The sequence below is a fragment of the Eurosta solidaginis genome, chromosome 5 (genome assembly GCF_040869045.1).
Source record: "Eurosta solidaginis isolate ZX-2024a chromosome 5, ASM4086904v1, whole genome shotgun sequence".
NCBI lineage: Eukaryota > Metazoa > Arthropoda > Insecta > Diptera > Tephritidae > Eurosta > Eurosta solidaginis.
In genome coordinates this window covers 185,878,125-185,904,815 of record NC_090323.1, presented here as the reverse complement: position 1 = coordinate 185,904,815, position 26,691 = coordinate 185,878,125, and the positions used below count along the sequence as shown (strand labels likewise).

The window sequence follows — 26,691 nt, the reverse complement described above, 5'->3', positions numbered from 1 at the left end:
CAGATGATTTCCTGGATCACCTGATCCACATTTGGTCGATATCGCGAGAACGCCTTCACATATACATCTAAGAGCCACTCGCTTTTAAAACCCTCATTAATACCTTTAATTTGATATCCATATCGTACAAACACATTCTAGAGTCAACCCTGGCCCACCCTAATGGCGATATCTCGAAAAGGCGTGCACCTATAGACCTAATGCCCACTCCCTCTTAAAATGCTCAGTAACACCTTTCGTTTGATACCCATATCGTAAAAACATTGTAGAGTCACCCCTGGCCCACCATAATGGCGATATCTCGAAAAGGCGTCCACCTATAGACCTAATGTCCACTCCCTCTTAAAATGCTCAGTAACACCTTTCCTTTGATACCCATATCGTACAAACATTCTAGAGTCACCCCTGGCCCACCCTAATGGCGATATCTCGAAAAGGCGTCCACCTATAGACCTAATGCCCACTCCCTCTTAAAATGCTCAGTAACACCTTTCGTTTGATACCCATATCGTACAAACATTCTAGAGTCACCCCTGGCCCACCCTAATGGCGATATCTCGAAAAGGCGTCCACCTATAGACCTAATGCCCACTCCCTCTTAAAATGCTCAGTAACACCTTTCGTTTGATACCCATATTGCACAAACGAATTCTAGAGTCACCCTTGGTCCACCTTTATGGCGATATCTCGAAAATGCGACCACCTATACAACAACCACCACTCCCTTTTAAAACCCTCATTAATACCTTTAATTTGATACCCATATCGTACCAACACATTCTAGAGTCACCCCTGGTCTACCTTTATGGCGATATTTCGAAACGGGGTCCACCTATAGAACTAAGGCCCACTCCCTTTTAAAATACTCATTAACACAATTCGTTTGATGCCCATATTGTACAAACAAATTCTAGGGTCACCCCTGGTCCACCTTTATGGCGATAATTCGAAACGGCATCCACCTATGAAACTAAGGATTACTCCCTTTTAAAATACTCATTAGCAGCTTTCTTTTGATACCCATATTGTACAAACAAATTCTAGGGTCACCCCTGATCCACCTTTATGGCGATATCTCGAAACGGCGTCCACCTATGGAACTAAGGATTACTCCCTTTTAAAATACTCATTAACACCTTTCATTTCATACCCATATCGTACAAACGCATTCTAGAGTCACCCCTGGTCCACCTTTACGGCGATATCTCGAAAAGGCGACCACCTATACAACAACCACCACTCCCTTTTAAAACCCTCATTGATACCTTTAATTTGATACCCATATCGTACAAGCACATTCTACAGTCACCCCTGGTCCACCTTTATGGCGATATTTCGAAACGGCATCCACCTATAGAACTAAGGCCCACTCCCTTTTACAATACTCATTAACACAATTCGTTTGATACCCATATCGTACAAACGCATTCTAGAGGCAACCCTGATCCACCTTTATGGCTATATCCCTAAATGGCGTTCACCTATAGAACTATGGCCCACTCCCTCATAAAATACTCTTTAATGCCTTTCATTTGATACACATTCCAGGGTTTCCCTCGGTTCATTTTCCTACATGGTTATTTTCCCTTATGTTGTCACCATAGCTCTCAACTGAGTATGTAATGTTCGGTTACACCCGAACTTAACCTTCCTTACTTGTTTTATCTGAAATTAGCACTTCACACTTTGAGTTCTTCACAAGGACTTAATGCATTCACAAAAACTGTTGCGTTATATATGGTCTACGAGGCGAGGTAATAAGAATGAAATGGTAATTTCAATGCTACCTGCTGTGTCTTGTGGTGGCTTAAAAAAACAACACAAGCAATTTTACGATCTACAATTGTGTCACAGTGATACCTTCATTTTTTAAAACGGTTGAATAAAAAACCCACACAACTATGTTTACGACATTCAAATGCATCACAGTGATGCCTTGGTTTTAAAAGGGTTGTAAAAACGCTAATTTCTAATAACTTTTTTTAATTTCTTTTCTATTACTAAGTTAAATTCATTTTTTTATTTACATACATATGTTCTAACTAAATAAATTTCTAAAGAGAAAAATAAACTCCAAAAAGAAAAAACATAGGCATTTCGCTGATTTTTTCATGTAAAGTTCAAAACCGGCGATTTTTTGAAATGTTTGTATGGTGAACCCCCTGGGGGTATCCAGGGGGTGTGCCACTGGCATCGGTGGGTCGGGCTTCCAAAGTTAGTGGGGGTCGGTCATACATTTGGGTCAAAGTGGGATTTTTCAAAATTTACCCCTACCCAAAAGTTCGACCCAAATTGGGGGACATCAGAATTCGTTTTATAGGCATGGTTTCTTCGGCAAAGTTTCTTATTTTGATCCCTAGAATACGATTTTAACAGAGCAATGAGCGATTTTTAAGTCGACCTGCCCTACTGTAAAACCAATCGTTATCCAATCAAAGTTAATATACTCTGTGTGCAAAGCACTCTGAGTATAAAAAAAATTGGTAGGAGGTTTATGTGGGGATGCAAAGTTACACGTTTTTTGAGATAGTTAGAAATATTCGTAAAATTTGTTGAGATGGTTTGCATAGTCTGAGTCGCAGAATAGAAGCTAAATAATCGAAGAAAAAGATACATTTATTTAAAGTAATTTTTTGCCACTGCTATTTTCATGTTCACTTCTTATCAAATCGGAATTACTTATTGGGATTTAATAACATCACGAATTGATACTATTTATGGAGCACGTCATTTTGTGGATGGCTTGAATTTTCACGATTTATGCGCAAAAGCAATTTCATGATCAAATATCTATTGATGAGATTGACATGAAATGAGTTTGGCAATCGAGGAGGATTTTTAAGCATTTTTTTTTTATATTTTTGTTATTTTTGCGTGAGATAATTTTTGCAATTGAACATTTGCTACATATGCTTTATATCTATTATATTCATGAAAAAGCTTTGCTATAGACAAAAATTTAATTATCAATTCTCATAGAGATGCACACGCAAACTTATGCTCGTGCTGTATCTAATTTCAACAAAGACAATACTAACAAGTAAAGACGGGACTGTCTGTGCCGAACTCTTCATACCTTTCATGAATGGGGCTGAACAACAATCTTATCCCATTCGTAATCTCCAAATAATGCGCTGTATAAGATAAGAAATATATAGTGAACAGATGCACATACTTAAACGATTTTAAGATAAATATAAAAAAATGGCAAAAAACACTATTATCTGAACGATCGGTTGTATGGGATATATTTATATATAGCTCCGATCGAAATGATTTTTACAGAAAATCTTCTATGATATATTAGAATATATATGTAGCGATACCTGTTAGTTTTTAACTTGTTATTCTCTTTTAATAATTTTATAATTTGATCAAATTACTTTTGCTTTGTAATTTCAAATTGGAAAAAATAAAATTAATTGAATTTAAGATTTCAGAATATCTACAAATTATTAATACTGGATACGTATCCTATAAATTGGTGACCCCGAACGCTTTTTCCAGCTACACAACTTTCCTCGGCAATTCAAAGATCCTTAAGAGAATTGTCATCAACTTTTAAATATTTCATCTCCGTTTTCCTTTGTTCAACGCGATGTTCACATCTCCTCCAATGACCCGCAGCGTTGCACGAGCACTGAACGCTCCAAGAGATCAGAATGCAGATCAAGAAGAGGAATTTTCTGATGCAAGCAACGTTGTGAATGCAGATTCACATCAAGCAAACGGATTCGCAACTCGTGTTCTCGTTCCAAAATTACAAGGCTATGAACTCAATAACGTGGAATCATGGTTTCGTCGCTTAGAATCATTTTTTATCCTTCAAGGAATCAATTCTTTGCCATCATCACAACAAGATGATGAAAAGTTTCACGTGACAATCATCAATTTGGATGAGCGGTTATATGATCAAGCATATGATGTGATTACAAATCCTCCTACAAACGAAAAATTTAGGACGCTTAAAGATACAATTTTAGCCAAGTTTTCTTCATCGTCCGTCGCACGTTTAGAGCAATTGGTATCAGGTATTCAGCTCGGAGATAACAAACCCAGCCACATGCTAACCCAGCTGCAACGTACAAACGTAACAAGAGACCAACAATTAATCAAGGATTTTTGGATGCAGCGTCTGCCAACTGCTGCGCGTGCGGTCATCGCTGGCGTTGCTAAGAGCAGTCCAATGATGTCCATTGAAGATCTTGCTCTTGTAGCCGACGAAATCAATGATAACATTAAGAAGAATGAAATAACTGAAATCGATTTTCAATCTTCCTCTTCGAACGTTAGTGCCATTCGAGACAACAGCAGATCCTTATCCGAACGCATGGCAAAAATTGAAAATTCGTTAACTCGTTTGGAAAAGATGTTCAACAGCGATCAAGCTCAGCCTAACGCTCGACGACAATCAAAATCATTTTCTCAGGAAACTGAATCTAAAGTTTGCTGGTACCACAACAAATTCGGGGAAAGTGCAACACAATGCAAAGCACCGTGCTCTTTCAGCTCAAAAAACTGAATAGGTTGGCGATGTATTCTTCAAACATCGCCAAGGATGAAAAAACACAACATTTAGTCAACAACAATAATCATCTCACTTCATCTATTCGCCTCTTCGTTAAAGATCGATCCTCGGAACGAAAGTTTTTAATTGATACTGGAGCAGACGTTTCCGTAGTCAGTGCATCTTCGTTTCAGATCTCACATTCAAAAACATTCTCATCTCAACTTTACGCAGCGAATAACACAGCTATTTCTACTTTTGGAACCGCTCATTTATCAATTGACTTGGGTTTGGGACGGTCTTTCCAGTGGAAATTTGTCATCGCACAAACCAATCACAACATCATTGGTGCAGACTTTCTCAATTATTTTGGTTTACTAATTGATGTCAAAAATTCTCTTTTGATTGACAATCGCACCAAATTAAAAACAAGATGTCTTCATGCTTGTGGCATTGGAACAATATCAATAAAATCATTTGATTCATCGTGCAGGTATTCCGTTCTTTTATCGTAATTTCCTGATATTACTCAACTCAATAAGATTGCTGCGCTACCAGTTGAGTTTTCAACAACGCATGTGATTGAAACTCGCGCAGCACCTGTAACCGCCAAACCTCGAAGACTCACGGATGAAAAGCTCAAGGTTGGCATTTGCAGACCATCAAAAAGTCCTTATGCATCACCCTTGCATATGGTTCGTAAATCTAATGGTACATGGCGTCCTTGCGGAGACTACCGTGCACTTAATGCACAAACTGTTCCAGATAAGTATCCACTTCCCCATATCCAGGATTTTAGCAACATAATGTACGGTAAGTCTATTTTTAGCAAAATAGATTTGAATAGGGCATATAATCAAATACCCATCCGTGAACAAGATATTCCGAAGACAGCGATAATTACTCCGTTTAGTCTTTTTGAGTTTACGCATATGACATTCGGTCTCTGTAATGCTGCTCAAACTTTCCAGCGATTTATGAACGAAGTTTTGAGAGATTTAGACTTCACATTTTCATATCTTGATGATATCTGCATCGCATCTGAATCACGTTCCGAACATATCAACCATCTTCAACAAGTTTTTGAACGACTTCAAAAATTTCAGTTAACACTTAATCCATCTAAGTGTGAGTTTGGAAGAAGTGAACTAATTTTTTTAGGGCATCTCGTCTCATCGGAAGGGATTCGTCCCTGTCCAAAAAAAATTGATGTAATCAAAAATTATCCACTTCCTACAGTTGCTATGGAGCTAAAAAGATTTTTAAATATGATAAACTTTTATAGAAGATTTATTCCTCGCGCTATTGAACATCAACAACCTCTTATTGATTTAATAAAGGGTAACAAAAAAAAGGACAAGACTCCAATTAAATGGGACTCGAAAACTCTTCAAAACTTTGATGCGTGCAAACAGGCACTAATTAATGCAACGCTTTTAGCACATCCGAAGTTGAATGCGGAGATTGTTTTATGCACAGATGCAAGTGAAACAGCTGTCGGGGCTGTTCTACATCAGATTAATGCTGGGCTAACTCAGCCTCTTGGTTTTTTCTCCAAGAAACTTTCGAATGCCCAAAAAAAATATAGCACTTATGACCGCGAACTGCTTGCCATTTATCTGGGTATTAAGTACTTTCGGTTAGCATTGGAAGGCAGAGATTTTGAAATATGGACTGATCATAAGCCCCTTTCATTTGCTTTCACTAAAAAACATGATTCTTCTTCTCCACGTCAAATTAGGCATCTCGATTTCATTGGACAGTTTTCTACTCGTATCGTATATGTACCAGGCGAAGAAAATATAACTGCGGATACGTTATCTCGCATCGAGTCTTTAAAATCAGATCGCGACGTTATTAATTTAGAACATATGGCAGATGCTCAGCGAAATTGTCCAGAATTACAGAATTTTCTTAACTCCTCTACCACTTCTCTAAAACTTAAATCTATTCAGCTGCCAAATTGTTCAAAACCAATTGTATGCGATTTTTCTATACAGTCCGCGCGGCCTTTTGTTCCGAAGTCGTTCAGGGAGAAGGTTATATTGAAATTTCACAATATTGCACATACCAGCGCCAGATCCACTTTCAACACTATTCGACAACGTTTTGTATGGCCACATATGCAATCAGAAATAACAAGGTTCGTAAAAGGCTGCATTCAATGTCAACGCTCTAAGGTTAGTAGGCATTCTGCATCACCGTTTGGAAAATATTGTCTTCCATCACAAAGATTTGAACATATCAACATCGATCTTATTGGTCCACTGCCACCATCAAATGGTTTTCAATATTGCCTTACAATCATTGATCGCTATACCAGGTGGCCTGAAGCAATTCCTATCACAGATATTAGCGCAAGAACTGTTGCAAAAGCATTAATTGATGGTTGGATTTCTCGTTTTGGAGTACCGGTTCGTTTAACTACCGATCAAGGAAGACAGTTCAGTTCAAATCTTTTTAGTGAACTTTCTCGGATTCTCGGCATTGATCATCTTCGTACTACCGCTTACCATCCTCAGTCTAACGGAATTATTGAACGATGGCATAGAACTTTGAAAGCGTCGTTAATGTGTTTTAATAGGTTAAAATGGACTGAGCATTTACCGATTGTCCTGCTGGGATTAAGATCAACATTCAAGCCAGACATCGGATCAAGTCCATCACAAATGGTTTACGGGACTGTACTTAAATTACCTGGCGAAATGTTTATCGATAGTCATTTCAAACCACAGGAAGAGTTTGTTAAGGAATTTACTCAGCTAATCAAAACCATCCGACCTGCAGACGCAGCTCATCATTCGACTACAAAACCGTTTGTTAATGGAAAATTAAATGATGTGACGCATGTGTTTATTCGTGTGGATAAAATACGTTCATCACTCACACCACCATACGACGGACCATTTGAAATTAAAAAACGTTTTCCCAAGTTCTATACTATTTTGGTTGGAGATCGAAGTTTGAAGATCTCTATTGACAGATTGAAGCCTGCTTTCATTACAATGGAAAAATCTGGAAGTCTGCAAGAAAATTAATCAAACATTTCGACTTTCAAACATTTTATTTATTGATAGTCTGGCGGGGGAATACTGTAGCGATACCTGTTAGTTTTTAACTTGTTATTCTCTTTTAATAATTTTATAATTTGATCAAATTACTTTTGCTTTGTAATTTCAAATTGGAAAAAATAAAATTAATTGAATTTAAGATTTCAGAATATCTACAAATTATTAATACTGGATACGTATCCTATATATATCACCAAATTTCATGTTTATACTCAGTTGAGCAGAGCTCACAGAGTATATTAAGTTTGATTTGATAACGGTTGGTTGTACATATATAAAGGAATCGAGATAGATATAGACTTCCATATATCAAAATAATCAGGATCGAAAAAAAATTTGATTGAGCCATGTCCGTCCGTCCGTCCGTCCGTCCGTTAACACGATAACTTGAGTAAATTTTGAGGTATCTTGATGAAATTTGGTATGTAGGTTCCTGAGCACTCATCTCATATCGCTATTTAAAATGAACGATATCGGACTATAACCACGCCCACTTTTTGATATCGAAAATTTCAAAAAACCGAAAAATTGCGATAATTCATTACAAAAGAGAGATAAAGCGACGAAACTTGGTAGATGAGTTGAACTTATGACGCAGAATAGAAAATTAGTAAAATTTTGGACAACGGGCGTGGCACCGCCCACTTTGAAAAGAAGGAAATTTAAAATTTTGCAAGCTGTAATTTGGCAGTCGTTGAAGATATCATGATGAAATTTGGCAGGAACGTTACTCCTATTACTATATGTACGCTTAATAAAAATTAGCAAAATCGGAGAAGGACCACGCCCACTTTAAAAAAAAATTTTTTTTAAAGTAAAATTTTAACAAAAAATTTAATATCTTTACAGTATATAAGTAAATTACGTCAACATTCAACTCCAGTAATGATAATGTGCAACAAAATACAAAAATAAAAGAAAATTTCAAAATAGGCGTGGCTACGCCCTTTTTCATTTAATTTGTCATAGATTTTATGACGCTAACTCTTTTCTGTGAAAATGGGCGAAATCGGTAGATGCCACGCCCAGTTTTTATACACAGTCGTCCGTCTGTCCTTCCGCATGGCCGTTAACACGATAACTTGAGCAAAAATTGACATATCTTTAATGAACTTAGTTCACGTGCTTACTTGAACTCACTTTATCTTGGTATAAAAAATGAACGAAATCCGACTATGACCACGCCCACTTTTTCGTTATCGAAAATTACGAAAAATGAAAAAAATGCCATAATTCTATACCAAATACGAAAAAAGGGATGAAACATGGTAAGGTAATTGGATTGTTTTATTGAAGCGAAATATAGCTTTAGAAAAAACTTTATAAAATGGTTGTGACACCTACCATATTAAGTAGAAGAAAATAAAAAAGTTCTGCTGGCCCACCTTTATGGCGATATCTCGAAACGGCGTCCACTTATGGAACTAAGCATTACTCCCTTTTAAAATACTCATTAACACCTTTCTTTTGATACGCATATCGTACTAACAAAGTGTAGAGTCACCCCTGGTCCACCTTTATTGCGATACCACGAAAAAGCGTCGACCTATAGAACTAAGGCCCACTCCCTTTCAAAATACTCATTAACTCCTTTCGTTTGATACCCATATTGCACAAACGAATTCTAGAATCACCCCTGGCCCACATTTATGGCGATATCTCGAAAATGCGACCTATACAACAACCACCACTCCCTTTTAAAACCCTCATTAATACCTTTAATTTGATACCCATATCGTACAAACACATTCTAGAGTCACTCCTGGTCCTGGAACTAAGGCCCACTCCCTTTTAAAATACTCATTAACACCTTTCGTTTGATGCCCATATTGTACAAACAAATTCTAGGGTCACCCCTGGTCCACCTTTATGGCGATATCTCGAAACGGCATCCACCTATGGGACTAAGGATTACTCCCATTTAAAATACTCATTTACACCTTTCTTTTGATACCCATATCGTACAAACACATTCTATAGTCACCCCTGGTCCACCTTTATGGCGATATTTCGAAACGGCGTCCACCTATAGAACTAAGTATTACTCCCTTTTAAAATACTCATTAACACCTTTAATTTGATATCCATATCGTACAAACGCATTCTAGATTCAGGCCTGGTCCACCTTTATGGCGATATCCCTAAATGGCGTCCATCTATAGAACTATGGCCCCCTTCCTCTTAAAATACTCTTCAATACCTTCCATTTTATACACATGTCATACAAACACATTCCAGGGTTTCCCTCGGTTCATTTTCCTACATGGTTATTTTCCCTTATGTTGTCACCATAGCTCTCAACTGAGTATGTAATGTTCGGTTACACCCGAACTTAACCTTCCTTACTTGTTTTATATTGGAAACTAAGGGAGAAATAGCCAAAAATCTCCCTATCTGAACGATTGATTGTATGGGATATATATTATATATAGGTAGGTAGGTTGAACTGGCCGGTCCATGAGGACCTCACATAGACTGATTGAGTCCGTAGTGTTACCAGAAGTTTGTTTTAACGACCAAACTGAAAAACCCTATCAAAAACCAGGACCTATGTTATAAAATAACTCCGTCCTCTTGGCAAATACTAGAAGCTTCCTAGGACTTAAGCCACTTGCTGCTTCTAGATCTGACAGCTGTATCACTCCTAATAGCTGGAGTCTTAGCCTGGCAAATGCAGGGCACGAGCACAGAACGTGCTCGATCGTCTCCTCCTCCAACCCGCACTTCCTACACCTGCTATCACTGACCAAGCCTAATTTAAAGGCATGTGACGCCAGAAGGCAGTGTCCAGTCAGAATACCCGTCATGAGTCTACAGTCCTCTCTTTTTAATGATAGAAGCAACTGTGTTAGTCTAAGGTTGTAAGACCTACACATAATCTTCGACACTTTACAGCCCCGCGTTTGAACCCACGCCTTTCCTGCTTGGTCGATCATGTGCACCTCTCGCCTTCGCTTAATCTCGCCCAATCTAATTGGGACGTCTACGGAGCAAGCTTCAAGAGATGCGCCCTTTTTAGCTAATTCGTCCGCTTTTTCATTCCCATCTATTCCCATATGCCCTGGGACCCAATATAGATGTATGCTTCTCCCTGTCCCGATTCTCTCCAGAGACTGCTTACACTCTAACACGCATTTAGATGCTGTGCTATGCGAGATTATTGCCTTAATTGCTGCTTGACTGTCAATATAAAAGTTAACACGGTTACAGCTTAAGCTATTCTCTTCCAGGGTTTCTACTGCTTTGGTTACGGCTAATATTTCCGCTTGGAAAACGCTACAGTAATCCGGCAGCCTGTAGGATCTGCTTAATTCCGGGTCAGCGCAATATACCGCAGACCCTACTCCTTCCACTATTTTGGAACCATCGGTGTACACATGTATCGCCTCGTCCGCCATTTGCGCACCCTTGCGCCAACCGTCCACCTCTATTGTGGCCTTAAGATCTCCCTCAAAGTGCAGGTGGGGAATCATGTAGTCTGTTCGTCTTGTGACTGAGGACGCTATACTACTATGGCCATATGGTCGGCGCTCAAGCTGCCCCGAAGCATCGAGCCTGGTTGCGGTCGTTAACGCTTTGTTCTTTGCTACCAGGTCTACAGGTGGAATGTGCAGAATGGCATACAGTGCAGCCGTCGGGGTTGTTTTCAGGGCTCCCGTAATGCAAAGCATCGATAGTCTGCATACCCCCCTCTAATTTTTTGAGGTATGGTGTTTTTTGTGTGGCTTTCCACCAAACAAGAACTCCATAGTATAGAATAGGGCGTACAATCGCTGTAAAAACCCAATGAGAAAGAGAGGGCGATAGGCCCCACGTACACCCCAGCATTCTTTTACATGCATAGAGTGCCGTTGAGGCCTTCTTGACCCTCTCCTCCACGTTGAGCTTCCATGACAGCTTACTGTCTAGGATGATTCCTAGATATTTTGTGCAAGGTTTCTCCTGTAAGGTCACCGCTCCTAACTTAGGCCTGGTCCAATTTGGGACCTTGTACCTCTTTGTAAACAAGACCATATCCGTCTTCGCCGCATTGACTTTCAGCCCGACATTAGATGCCCAGGTATGAATATCCCGAAGCGCCCGATCCATCAAAGAACTAATGCATTTTCCACTTATGACAATTGCAACGTCATCTGCGTAAGCCGTAAGTTTTACGGGTCCCTCATCGAATTGCCTGAGCAGTTGGTTGATGACCAGTGTCCACAGCAGAGGTGATAGCACCCCTCCCTGCGGCGTGCCCCTGTCCACTGATTTCGTGGCCTCGTACAATCCCCATTGTGATGTAATCTTTCTGCAATTTAACATGCAGCCGATCCATCTGATTAAGGCAGGATGTACTTTAATGTAATTAGGACCATCCATAATCGCCCATTTTGCAACATTATTGAAAGCCCCGGCAATGTCCAAGAAGACTCCTAGAGCATACACCTTATATTCCAGGGATTTCTCTATGCTTATTACCACCCTATGCAATGCGGTGTCTACCGACTTGCCTTTGGTGTACGCATGCTGTGTTGTGGAGAGCAGCTTTTCATCCACGTTGGACTTTATGTACACATCTATCAGCCTCTCAAAGGTTTTGAGCAGAAATGATGTTAAGCTAATGGGTCTATAGTCTTTGGGATACACGTGCCCGATCTTCCCCGCCTTTGGTAGAAAAGCTACACGAGCAGTTCTCCAAGAGTTCGGTACATGATTCAGTCTTATGCACCCATCGAATATTATTTTAAGCCATTCCACGACCGCCCTACTTGAGACTTGTAGCATGGCCGGGAATATACCATCTGGGCCCTGCGATTTAAACTTAGAAAACGTCTTCACTGCCCACTCGATCTTGGTATCGGTCACCAAGGCCGGCACCACTAGCTCCGTGATCGAAGTGTGAGTGATGTCTGCTGGTTCTTCTAAACCGTCTCCCGATGGGAAATGTGTATCGAGAAGCACCTCAAGTGATTCCTCACTATCACGTGACCATTCCCCGTTCTCTTTCTTTATTAGTCCCTGGACTATGTTTCCCTTTGCTAGGACTTTTTTCAACCGTGCTGTTTCACTGGAGCACTCTATGTCCGTACAGAAACTTTTCCATGAGTTTCTCTTCGCCCTGGTAATTTCACGCTTGCAGATCCTCAGTAGATCCCTGTACTCGTCCCGACACGCTTCGCTTTCCGCGGTCTTTGCGAGTTTAAACATTTCTTTTACCTGTCTTCTTAGAAGACTCAGCTCATTGCTCCACCATGGCGGCTTTGCTTTTCCTCTGAATCTTCTTAGAGGGCAAGCTTTGTTATACGCAGTCATAAGCGTCCTTGTTAGGAATTCATTCGACTCCTCCAGTTCCTCTACATTAGCAACCTCTTTGGGTTGTCCCAGTTTCGTTTCTACATGTTTCTGGAATTTAGTCCAATTCGTTGCCCTAGGGTTTCTACAGGCTCCTCCCTTCTCTACCCTCTTTAGTGGGATGCTGAAGCTTATATACGCATGGTCGGAGAAGGATGGTCTATCGAGAACCATCCAATCATACCTTGATATATCACGCTAGGAGCTCAATGTAATATCCAGAACATTGCTGGATGTTGGACCAATGTATGTAGGAACATTTCCCCTGTTGGCTATCTGCAAATTGGTTTGCAGGATGTAACAAAATAGAAATTCGCCTCTCTCGTTCGTATCTGCTCCTCCCCACGCATTGTGGTGCGCATTTGCATCTCCGCCTATGACCAACCGCCCTTTGCGCCCTTCCTCCTGTACCAGCCTTTTGCACTCCATCGGTGGAACCTCCGCAGCATGGGCCATGTAGCAGGATGCCAGGATAAATGCCTGCTTATTCTTTTGCTCAACGGCCACCGCTACGAGATCCTCGTTGGTGTAATTAGGCAGCACATATGAATGCAGCTGTTTCCTTACCATTACTACAGCTCGCACCCGTCCTTCCGTTTGTGCGTAGTAAACGCCAAACCCGCGCGCGCTAAGTCCAGAAACCTTTCCTCCCGATGAGAGCCACGGCTCCTGGATCAGCGCCATGTCAAACGAACCCTCCTCAAGGGTTAGGAGGAGTTTGCTCGACGCCACTTTACTGTGTTGGAGGTTTATCTGTAGGACTCGCAGCACCATTGGGCTGTTTGTCCCCCTCCAGCACCTTCGTCTTGACGTCGTCGTCCTCCTCTTGCCCTTTTGGTTTAGAGTATTCGAGGCCCCCTTCAGCCCCTCGTGAATGTTGTTCCGTGTGTTCCTCTGTGCGAGTCACAGCACCATTTAGCGGTTGGTCCTCTTCTAGCACGTTCGTGGTGACGTCGGGGACCTCCACCTGTCTTTTTTCCCTTAGGCTTCTGAGGTCCTTTTCGACTTCGCCCACTTCCAGCGTGTTAGGATTTTTATCCTCGGGACTTCTTTTCCTGAGTCGCATGTAAATTTTGCCAGTGCCAAAGGACATTTTGCCAAGCTGCGTGTACAAAATATCCTCCGCCTGCTTGTTTATTTGGAAGATGTAGAACTGGCCATCCTTGGTAGGCCGAGATACAGTAAGTACCTTCCAATCCTGTGTCGGTATGTTCGGATTCTGATTCTGCAGAAGTCGCAGTGTATCCTCCGACTTCATCACGCATGGTATCCATACCTTAACTTTTGGTACCGTGGGGATTTGCGCTTTATCCACCACCTCAAACCGCGCGTTCGTGCCTTGCCTTTGGAGGTTTGGAACGACTTCCTCCAGCCACCGCAAGCTCGCGATGTTGTCGCACGCTGTCATCTTCACACCATTATACCATCCCCCCGAATCAAAGGTTGGAAGGGGCTTACTTGGTTGTTCCCGCATCATCTTAAGCATTAAGCTAATAAGCTCCCTTTCCACAGATCTCCACCTTTCAGTAGTCATTTGTCCGAACGGACTGCTACGATCAACCAGCGCCACAGTCAGTGACTGCTTTGCCACATCACTCATCTTCTCGGGAAAAGCAGGAGTCTTAGTGTTATCTCCCTTTGGAACCTCCGAGAACACCGGAGTCTTCGCGTTAACTCCCTTTAGCGCCTCCGAGAAAGCCGGAGTCTTAGCGTTATCTCCCTTTGGCTTATCTCCTACTTCCGTAGTTGGAACTTCCCTCTGACTGGCAGCTTTCGAGGTAGTTGCTACCTCGCTATTGGAACCCATCTGTCTTACAGCTTTGGGCCTACTTGCCTTGTCTATGCGACTGCCCTGCCTCGCGGCTCTAGGACTCGGTCCTTTCTGCCTCTTGAAAGCAGGCTTGTCGCCTTCTGCCGAACGTTGCCTCTTCATTCTGCCATTCAACGCTTCTTCCTCCTCGTACCGGTTGCAGAACCGAGGGTTTCTCGCAGCAAACCTTTTGAACTGCCTTCGACCTACTTCTACCGCTTCATGGGCCCATTCCAAGCGCTCGATCTCCACTTCTGTTGGGTCGACCACTGCTCCCAAGCGTTGTACAATTCTTAGTGCTGCACGGTACTGCGAGAGAGCTCTTTTACTTCCTCTGCTCCGTACCCTTCTCCACTCTTCTACTCCGTTTTCATTTGTGTGCTTCTCCAACACCGAGTTCATTGAATCAGCATTGCTCTCGCTCCCCGAGTCCGACGCATCGCTTAATTCGTATTTGTCGACCTTGGATTGCGACTCAGTCCTCCTCTTTACATCCTCCTTATTACATTCAGGTAATGAGTTGTTCATCTTGGTCGTACGACCACCTGCCCGACAAGGCGGGCTCAGCGGTCCAGTATTATATACGGGGAAAGAACCGTCCGCCACAGCAGCGCCCCTTACTGCGGTAAGGCCATAAATACTTCCCGAGATGGCCCGGTATCGGGAAGGCTCCGTTCGAATACAGCCGAATTTATCCCCTGGCTGCAAATCGTCCAATAGGCAGGGTCCGCATAACACCCTGGATTAGGGGGTTGGCAGTTCTTGGTCACCGACATCCCGCCGCCCTCCTATGACGCGAAACGGCGTAGATGTCAGTCCTAAACAGCTCCGCCTCATAGTCGGGCGCTATGGAGTTCGGCTAAGCCCTCACACCAACGACAAAGTGCCTACCCTAGTGAGGGTATATTATATATAGCTCCGATCGAAATGATTTTTAAAGGAAATCTTCTATGATATATTAGCATATATATCACCAAATTTCATGTTTTTATATTGGAAACTAATGGAGAAATGGCCAAAACTCTTTCTATCTGAACTATCGGTTGTATGGGATATATATTATATATAGCTCCGATCAAAATGATTTTTTCAGAAAATCTTCTATGATATATTAAAATACATATCATCGAATTTCACGTTTATACTCTCTAAATTAAGAGAGAAATGGCCAAAAAGCTTTCTATCTGAACGATCGGTTGTGTGGGTTATAACTATATATAGCTCCGATCAAAGCGCTTTTTTCAGGATATCTTCTATGATATATTGGAGAATATATCACTGGGTTTCACGTTTATACTTTCTAAATTGCGGCAGGAATGACCAAAATCATCTTCTCTGAACGATCGGTTGTATGGGAGATATATGTTATAGTGGTCCGATCCTACCGGATCCGACAAATGTCTAAGATAATACAAAAATACATCCTTGTGCCAAATTTCATTGAGATATCTCAAAATTTGAGGGACTAGTTTGCGTTCAAACAGACAGACGGACGGACGGACAGACGGACATGGCTATATTAACTCAGTTCGTTGCCCTGATCAATTCGGTATACTTACTGGTGCGTCTATCTTCTATATTTCTCAACGTTACAAACACCGGACCAAAGTTAATATACCATTTCATGTTCATGAAAGGTATAAAAATTTCACCGCAGTAGGAGCTTTGCAAAATTCTATTGTCTGCATCCCTAAAGCTATTGGCAATGACCATGACGTTGTCTAAGTAAAGGTAGAAACAAAGAGAATTATATATTTTCATACTGAACAAATTGAGCTGTCTCTATGCATTAAATCCTGGGGACAAGCATGATGTCCAGGTCCACAAATACAATTTTAATCCCCTAACAAAACACATACATAGAGACCTTCGTAGAATATATGGTATGAAATTTTTGTACAGTAAGTGGAGATTTAAATAACCATTTTTTTTTTTATTTTTTGCCCATATGCTTACAATAAAAATGCCAGCAGCACCAAAACGTATTTATCTGCTATTGTAAACTGGATTTAGTTGGCTTTGCGGTCCAGAATGCTTGACGCTAAGCTGTGGGCTGATGAGAGCCCAGCATATCCATGGTGAGGTACTCCACAAGGCAGTATTCTGTCATCACTGCTCACGCTTTGCGATATAGACAGCATACTACGTGACCTTCACAAAAATGGTGTCGAAATGGTGGCCCACTTGGATGAGGTAATAATAGGTTTAGTGGATCTGCGGGATTATGCGGTGATCATGAAGAAAGCAGTGAAGTTGGGCGAACATCGCAGGGCTTACTAGAAACTAGCGCACTTAACCACGAGAAAAAAAAAGTTAAGCTTAAATTATATTCTCTGGTTGGTAAAGAGCTAAATAAGAGACTAAGCGTAGAACATAGGGCAAAACGATCTCTTACCAAAAAAACGGCATCGCAAGGTGCTCTAGGGCTTAGGGTCCTCTGGAAAGTGGATACATGCTGGTTTCATCTTAAACTGCTCAATGCTTACAACTACAATATCACAGAAAAAAATTATGACATAATTCGGATGACAATAATTTTTACTTTGAATTCCCCCTCCTACAAGGAACTTCCTACAATGAAGGATTGGAATGGTGAACAGAACACTCCAGCGCGTTTCTCTGATTATGATGGTGCCATAGAGGTCAACGAAAGAAAACCTATGATTTACCGTTGATTTAAACGGCGTAGTATCGAAGTAGATTCGTACCTTCTGGTACTCTTCAATGCTCATATATAGCGAGCTTAACAATATGAGACAGAAATCGCAGCTCTAAACGGTTTCTAGGATGTGGCCATCATACAATGTAAAATTATCTTTAGCCATTTTCAAGTCGAATAATAGAGATAAGGGCTATCTCTCCCAACCGCCTCAACTCTGATTTCGGCCGTGGGCTGATGCGTTACCACAAGGGGTTACAGTTGTCTCTCTAGAGTACACTTTTTTCCCTTCCAGCACCTTTTTTATAGCGTGTAAATATGAAGGTAGGGTGCGTAGTGGTTAAGTCAGGACTAACGCAAGTATTGGCAGTCTCTTGTACGTTACATCATCCCAACTAACGCCGTATCTACCCATGGCAACTATGCTCTGCTTCATTACCATTGATAATGCCGTTCTTCATGGTCCGCCCCTGGTGCGGACTCCATTCGATACTGCCGCGGATATCATACCGCCACCAGCTCTCGTCGATACCCTATTTATACTACTACCGTGGTCGCCCAATATTTATCTACTGCAACAGTTTCCGATTACCAATAAACCCAATGTAGATGTAGGTAATCTCCTACACATTTCGCTGACAACTACTCCAAATTTCGCATACTTATAAACATGGCCTCCTAGCACCTCAAAATGCATGTATTTGTGTGTGTATCCGTACACATAAACTATGTGTTTTTATTCGGTGGGGGTTTGTGGAACCTCTGCTTGACCTTGTATTAGCAGTCTGCTAACTCTGTCTTCTATAACACCCACCTCATACGGTAGTAAAAAGATTTATTTATTATGGAGTTTCTTTTTGAATTCCGGGCTTATCTTATTCTCCTTTGATTTTTTTTTTTTTTTTGACTGCTGATGGTAAAACCCCTAACACCCGCCACCTGAATCGCCAGTGGCTCTCATGCCATCACTACTCGTAAACAGTGTAGTCTGTGGCCTCCTCCACAGTCTGAGAAGCTGTCACATCTCCAAGCCAGCTGATTTCTGACTTACTTCCAACCGCCGGTGCTCTTAATTGGCCCTCCTGTATCGTAAATTTAAGAAATTTGTTGTCCCCACTTAATTTCTTTGTATGAAAATCGTCTCTACTCTTCGCAGTGTTTTGAAAGTCTACATTCCTTCCGAATATGAAAAAACCAGAAGCCATTGTGTGTCCCGCCACAGGCGCACATCGGGTGTTTCAAAATGTGTCATACCCAGTATGGGGAAAAACTGCCGCATATTCATAGCCGTTTGCGGAGATTGGTTCTGCTCACATTGACGTCAATCGGCGCTATATTAGAGTAATGAATTGTTTCACATTTTGTCGTATTTGAAGGAGGAAGAACATTAGTTCTCTCAGTAACATTATCCTCTACTTTGGTCTGAAGCAGCCACTTTAGCCGAGCGTAACCTAACCTAAATACAAAGATTTTTTTCAAAAATTTTAAACTGCAAATTTTCAAATCACACAAATTCTTTTATTTCATTAAAACTGACCACCCGACCACTTAAAAAATTATTTTGAAACAACTTAAAATCAATCAACAACAACAACCAATATGTAAAGGCTTAGCTTTACAATAAAAATTAGAAACGACGTCTGTACACAACACGACGAACTGTCTTATAACGATAACCATCTTGGCCATGTGAGGACGATGGTGGTAAATAAGTATTTTGAGGAGCAGCAATAGGCTCGGACTGTACCGCCTCTTGAACTGGTGCTGGAGGAATATAAGTGTTTTGTGGTGGTGGTGGAGGAGGAATGTAAGTATTTTGAGGTTCGGAAAGAACAGCTTCATGTACGGGTTCTGGGGGAATGTAGGTATTTTGTGGTGGAGGTGGCGGTATATAGTTGTTTTGTGGTGCAATTGGTTCTGATTTGACTTCATGATGCACTGGCGCAGGATAATTATAGCCAAGATGAGAGACATCAGCAGCTACAAAAGCCAAAAGCGCGAAGGATGCGGCAATGAAGAGTTTCTGTGAAGGAAGATAGAAATAGTTTACAAGTTGCTTATTTTGAAGGTATTCACTAGCGATTAGGAAAACATTTTTTGCTCACTAAAACAAATTTTTACAAGTTCGTTTTAGGTTTTAGTTTTATTTTATTTATTTATTTTTTTTTTATTTAATTTGCAAATATTTTTTCTTATTTACTCACCATTTTTTCAGTATTTCTTTAGCTGCTTGCACCACAATGGTTAAAGTTTGATAATATCTTGGTTGGTCAGCGTTACGGTATTTATATCTTTTGACAATTATGCCGAACAACATAAACCGTGGAATGCAGATCATCTGGGCTCAAGAATTATCAAGAGCAAATGCATAAATGTGAGACATAATCACAGATATGTTAATTGACATTCAATAATTCGTAAATTAGATGTTCCAAAAAATGTGTTACTTCATATTTAATTAACCTAAGCTTTTTTGTTTCTACTCGCTACGCATTTTAGCTTTACACATCGTAAATATTTTATTATCATTTTGTCAGCTGCGCTATGACATTCACTTTGAAAATGTTTGAAGGCAAACAAAAAAAATTTTACGAACAGGTGAAGTCAATATTACCAAATGCAGTTGTTGTTGTATTAACGATAAAGACACTCCCGTAAGGTTCCGGGCGGTGTTTTCAATATTGACGGTCTTCTGTAGGTTATAGATCCGGTACGCTCCGGTAACAAGCACCTCAAACCCGACCATCCCGCGAACGATCTATATGACCACATTTGGCCTTCAAGGCCATTTCGTCTCCGAACACCTAGTTGCATGAGGAACTTGGAATTACCAGAGCCTCGTCTGCTAACTATGTGTATAATATCTTCATATATGTAACAAAATTCCCCTCGCGTAACTGAGGTTGACAATTGCGTTTTGGAAGCTCTGAAGCTATAAAGCTTTGTATTGCGTTTATGAACCCCTTGAATCCAATACAAAATGGTCTCGCATTTGCTTCTGGACTTATCTGCAGGATTGATTTTTTTTAGTTATCTTAATAAAATACTACATTTATGCAGAAAAATATCGCCTATTGTCTATCATTCCTTTTGTGTGATGGTTGTTTTCTTCCTGCTGCGAATAAATGGAAAAGTTTTAGTCAACGGAACTACATTTCTGGATATTCTGGGTATCTCATTGTCCACAACTAAGGAATTTGGACATATACTGCTGAGTTCAATGAGATGATTGACGATCTGGAACAATATTATGAAGTAGCAGATGGGTATCTGGGAGTCGTTTAATACGAAATCTCGGGATTGACGGTAAACAGTTCCAAGACCAAACATTTATTTATGTAAACCAGCCGTTGAGGTAGGCTCATTGAACACAAAGAGGTGGCTGGATGCGGCAAGGGTTTTACAGCAGTGATGCTTAAACAAATCAGATCTTATAGATTTACCTGATAGCAAAAAAAATAAAATTCGTTATCAGAACTTCATTTTAAATAACCTGAAAACGTTTAGGCAAACATGAAATACTCCCAGCCGTATGATCAAACCCGACAGATAATGTTCTAAACTTTTTTATCCGCCCACCTGCGTCTCATCAGTCTAACTCTCTTCTTCTGTTATTTCCCCTCCACTCTGCATTTTCTAACTCACCTGAAGCGGTTTATTAAATTGTTCTATCCCTTACATTCTTCAGGAAATCTTCCCCCTTTTTCTCTTACTCTTCCTGCTCGTGCTCTTATCTAAGCCCAAATCTCACTCTCAATATTTGTTGTAATAATGTTTGTAAATTGTCGAGCTCGAGGCCATACAATATTAAATAACAAACAAATAATAACTGTTTATTTGTATATGTTATATATTGTCGTTTTTTATTTATCGATATTTCGACTTCAATTAGAAGTCATCTTCAGGACTAGAAATACAAAAATACAAGTATTATAATAAAAAACATAAAAGTACATGTATACATTTGACTTACATCGTTGGATGTACCAGATCGACTAATTTAAAATTTGATATGACAAAAACGAAAATAAACATAAAAAGTAAACAAATAAAGAACCGTAATTATAAACAAAATTCTTAACTAACAACAATATAGCATAAAAAGTTAAAATGTGAGCGACACCCATAGTATAAGTATGTATTAAATTCCCACCAGGTAAATGTTGTTGTATAACACTCTCAGCATTAATTTTTGCAATTTTGCTTTACCAATTGTCGGTATGCGTGAGCGCATTGGTCTGTGTCTGACTTAAAATTCATTCTTTTATCGTTGGGTGTGCCGATGATGTGAAGCATCTCCAAAATATAGCGTTTCGTATAAAGTTTTTCTTGTTGTAGAATTTCTACCTCATCGAAATCCGGAGAGTGTCCAGTTGTTTTGCAATGCTGAGTGAGGGCCGTTTTGTTATCATTAGTGTGGTCCCTATTTTTTATGTTTGATTTGTGAGCGGAAATCCTTGTCTTTAGTTTGGATTTAGTTGTCCCCACATATACCTTATTGCATACTTGGGACCCGTCGCCGTTGCATTTAATTTTATATATAACGTCAGATTTCTCATATTTTCCGATTTTGCTTTTTGTATTTGTAAATATTTTTTGTAAAGTGTTGTTATATGTGAAGGCAATTTGAAATTTTTCCCTGTCGTACAAATTCGAATGCTTTATCCTATTCGACAAACCTGGTACAAAAGTGGTGGATTTATATATTTTATCTGGTTTGGCTTTCTTGTCTCTAGTCGTCTTGAAATGGCTATGTATGAATTGTTCTATAAGTTGAGCAGGAAATTCATGAGAAATCTGACGGAAAATATGAGAAATCTGACGTTATATATAAAATTAAATGCAACGGCGACGGGTCCCAAGTATGCAATAAGGTATATGTGGGGACAACTAAATCCAAACTAAAGACAAGGATTTCCGCTCACAAATCAAACATAAAAAATAGGGACCACACTAATGATAACAAAACGGCCCTCACTCAGCATTGCAAAACAACTGGACACTCTCCGGATTTCGATGAGGTAGAAATTCTACAACAAGAAAAACATTATACGAAACGCTATATTTTGGAGATGCTTCACATCATCGGCACACCCAACGATAAAAGAATGAATTTTAAGTCAGACACAGACCAATGCGCTCACGCATACCGACAATTGGTAAAGCAAAATTGCAAAAATTAATGCTGAGAGTGTTATACAACAACATTTACCTGGTGGGAATTTAATACATACTTATACTATGGGTGTCGCTCACATTTTAACTTTTTATGCTATATTGTTGTTAGTTAAGAGTTTTGTTTATAATTACGGTTCTTTATTTGTTTACTTTTTATGTTTATTTTCGTTTTTGTCATATCAAATTTTAAATTAGTCGATCTGGTACATCCAACGATGTAAGTCAAATGTATATATGTACTTTTATGTTTTTTATTATAATACTTGTATTTTTGTATTTCTAGTCCTGAAGATGACTTCTAATTGAAGTCGAAATATCGATAAATAAAAAACGACAATATATAACATATACAAATAAACAGTTATTATTTGTTTGTTATTTAATATTGTATGGCCTCGAGCTCGACAATTTACAAACATTTTTACAAACTAAAGGCCAAAAAACAAACAAAAAAATTAATTATTTGTTGTAATGTCATCCTTATTGTTAATCTTCCTGCTAACCTCTTTTTTTAATACTTTGTCTCAAATAATTACCCTAATTCTTACATTTGACTATTACACTCGATCTTCCTCTAGCTATCTTTACTTGTCCGACTTCCCCCAATTTCCTCGATTTTTTCTTCCCATCTCCTCTGTTTTCTATTTTCTTTTCTAACATGTCTTCGTTTCTAATGGGGAGGTACATATATCGAGTGTGATTTTTCCGCACATAACAATACAAACGTAGTAAAAAAGTAACAAAATAGTACCAACAATTTTCCGTCGCTACTACTTTAAAACTGATAAACGGATTATGAGGGCCGTAAGACTTTCGTTGTACCAATTACTTCACCTGTCTGGTGGTTAGTTTACTATTTCTCTGATTAGTCAAATTGTGATTAAAACGATACTGACTTAAACAAATTATTTAAATCTGAGTAACTTTTTTCCTTTTTAGTTTGTTTTTTCTATAAATTAGAGGTATTATTTACTAGGGCTTAATCGCAAATTAAATACATAATATTCCAATTAATCACAACCCAAAGTTACTAAGTTAATTTATTAATTCCAATTTTCGACGACTTGGTTTGCAACTAAATCAATTTTTTTATTAATCAAAATGCAATTTATTTGAGTAAGACTACAATTAATTGATTATGTTAAATTTAAGCCGAAATTGCTCAAATACTCGATTGATTATTTAAAAATTGATGATTTAAAAGGAGAGTTTTATGGAGCAATCAGTTGTTTGATGAATCAAAACGTAATTAAATAAAGTAATCTCCTTTCATAATTTTTGATTAAGTAATTTTTGATTAAGTGTTGGATGGTGGCACATTCGTCCAACCAGATTACTTCCTAGAGTAGAGCGAAAAGTCCACCTTCCCAACCTCTGCCAGACTGTCAAAAAACCGTGCTTCCAGAAATCTGAGTGGGCAGAGAAAATGATGAAACAAATCCTCTTCCTCCTCATCCTGACGGCTTTTTTAAAGGAACTTTTTTATGGGTCATCGTCGAAGCATTTGTGCAATAGCGCAATGACCTGGCATCCGTAAGTACTCACACTGCCGATTTTTTTGGTTTGAAAAGGAATCTAATGACATTCCTATCCAAACTTGGTCATAAGGACCTTGATACCATGCAATTATAGCGGTTGGTCCATGGCACTTCCGTTGCTCTAATCTGATATAACCAGATTTTCTACCGGAGATAGTCGGTCTTGCGGAGCTATCCTCCTTTCTTATGTTCATTTTTCCTGGCCATATCATCTGCAAATTCTTTCCATATCATGTGACCAGGGACCCAGCAAAGAGATGTATTGGTTTGCATTATAGGCGCCAGCGAGACTCGAAACCTCTGTACAAGCTCTGACTTTATCACAGTGGATTCTAACGCCTTTGAAGCAGCCTGGATGTCGACAAATATCGTAACATTGGCGTATAAGACCGGACTATTCTGCAGAAGTCTGAATGCTCTCTCTATGGCATAGACCTCTTTTCAAAGACTCTGCATGAGTCAGGATGCCGGTACGAATTATTTATCAGCAGATGCTTTGACTGCAATTCAGCTCTAGTGTGCCCTTTTCCATTTACGGGCAGTCTGCAAAAATTGTAATGCCACTATCACCATCTAGACCCACCTCTGTCGAAGGATATCTTATGTTCTGCACATGAAAGTTAACACCAACCGTGTCAAACGTTAGATTAAGTTTGATCCGGTTTAGCCTTCCCTTTACAATGTCGTTTAGTTATATAGAGAGAGTTAATTTTTTTACGAAATGCACGCATTCACTCGCAGGTGTCGATTTCGAAATAACTGGCACAATTTGTCGAAAGTCTTCAGAGAGTTAGAAGAAAGGATCCCTCAAGTGCTAAGGGTTCGGTCTAAGGCTTCCAGCATTCTGTGTATGAGCCATAATGCCCTCATCACACACGATAAGCTTACATGTCTTTAGAGCATCACTTTGGCCTGACCTTTTGAATATGTTGCACATCAGCGTAATCAGATATTTACAGAGATAGTCTACTTTAAATGCGAAGTGAGCTGTTCGTCCACCACATAAAATCATATCTGCAATTCATGAGGAAGCAACTGCCACAGCGATTTCTCTCTTTGCAACAACATCAGGTAATATCATATTAAGAATAAACGTGTTTGCGGTTCCTCCGGATGTACTCAAAAATACCAACCATAAAGATTACAAACCGCAAAGGCTTAAATTACGTCCAAAGGGTCAAACCTAACTCTGCACTCAAATTTCAGGTCTTAAAATAACGTGAGCTTGTACGGCAGAAAGGGTTCTGGAAAATCCCATTTGTAGGGTAGTTGTGACGCCTCATATCCCAAATTGCACATTTTGCTGGTGCTGTTAGGGCTTAACGTCATAACGCTCCTTACCCCTTCTCACTCATTCCAAATTTTGTTGGTGGTGTTAGGATTCATTTCATATAACTTACTGAATTTCAATGTTCTAGCATTAATACTTTCAGCGTTATGCAGTATCGCAGATTCCATTTGTATGCGAAGTGCCACACCCCTTTCATATAGGTATCAAAATTAGCTTTAGCCTATGACCATACTTAGAAGGCTTCTAGTTGGTGTTCCAAATTTGGTTGTGGTCGATCGATCCCTTTAGGACGCAACGCGATCTATACCTACATACATACATAAGAATTGAATATATATATATAGATAGATAGAAGGTGTAGATAGACTGAAGTAAACAAACATTTTTAACTGCGGCAGATTACGAAACGTCCAAAAGGAATTACAGCCAAACTCAACTCTGCAGTCAAACTTAAGCTGTTAAAATAACCTAAGTTTTGAACGGCAGCCATAGTGCTGAAAATACCATTTGTAAGGAAGGTGCCACGCCCCCTTTTCTCCAATTTCACATTTTACTGGTGCCGTTAGCACTTAACGTTATAAAGCTCATTACCAATTTGCATTATTCCACCATTACTATATACAGAGAAATGCAGTTCGAAATATTCCATTTGTATAGGAGATGCCACGCCTCATTCTGAATTTCAATGTTCTAGCATGAATACTTTTAGAATAATGCAGCAATAAATATTCCATATGTATGGGATGTGCCACGCCCCTTTCATATATCGAAATTATTTTTAGCCTATGACCATACTAGGAAGGCTTCTAGTGGGTGTTTCAATTTTGGTTGTGATCGGTCGATCTGTTTAAGAGGCAACCCGATCTATACCTCTACGTAAATACATACACAATTTAAATTTTATATATGTAATAGCTTATGCCCGTGGGTTTTGCTCACGTTTCTGTAAAAATATGCAAGCTACGCGTAACTGACCGTGGGTAAAACATTTGTTGGTAAGATTGAATACTGCTACAGCTAATGACTGTTATTGTATGATATAATCATATTTGTAACAGGATTCTCCTAGCGTAGGTGAGGTTGACAATTGAGTTGTGGAAGCTCTGAAGCTATAAAGGTTGGTATTGCGCTCATCAATCGCTTGATTCGCATCTAATGATCGTCCTTGAGCTTCATTGATAGGGATAGGAAATTTGAGGCATTTGAAATTGGAAAGACAAATCTATCGGTATCAACGGAATCGTTGGTTTAAACTTTATTGTTTTCGAAATTTTTCGATAAAATTAATAGCTTCAATGACATC

General features: G+C 39.7%; 2 protein-coding genes across 3 annotated transcripts in view; both read right to left on the bottom strand.

The window, feature by feature from the left end:
- The window catches only part of LOC137251842 (G-protein coupled receptor dmsr-1-like), a 604,920-nt gene that overhangs the window by 406,651 nt on the left and 171,578 nt on the right, over positions 1–26,691 (bottom strand). The window lies entirely within an intron of this gene.
- Positions 18,925–26,691, bottom strand: part of LOC137254347 (uncharacterized) — a 46,571-nt gene continuing 38,804 nt past the window's right edge. The window contains exon 4 of the mRNA XM_067791999.1: positions 18,925–19,404. Within this exon, the coding sequence (XP_067648100.1) occupies positions 19,009–19,404 (396 nt within the window). The 3' untranslated portion in view covers positions 18,925–19,008. The remainder of the gene's footprint in view (positions 19,405–26,691) is intronic.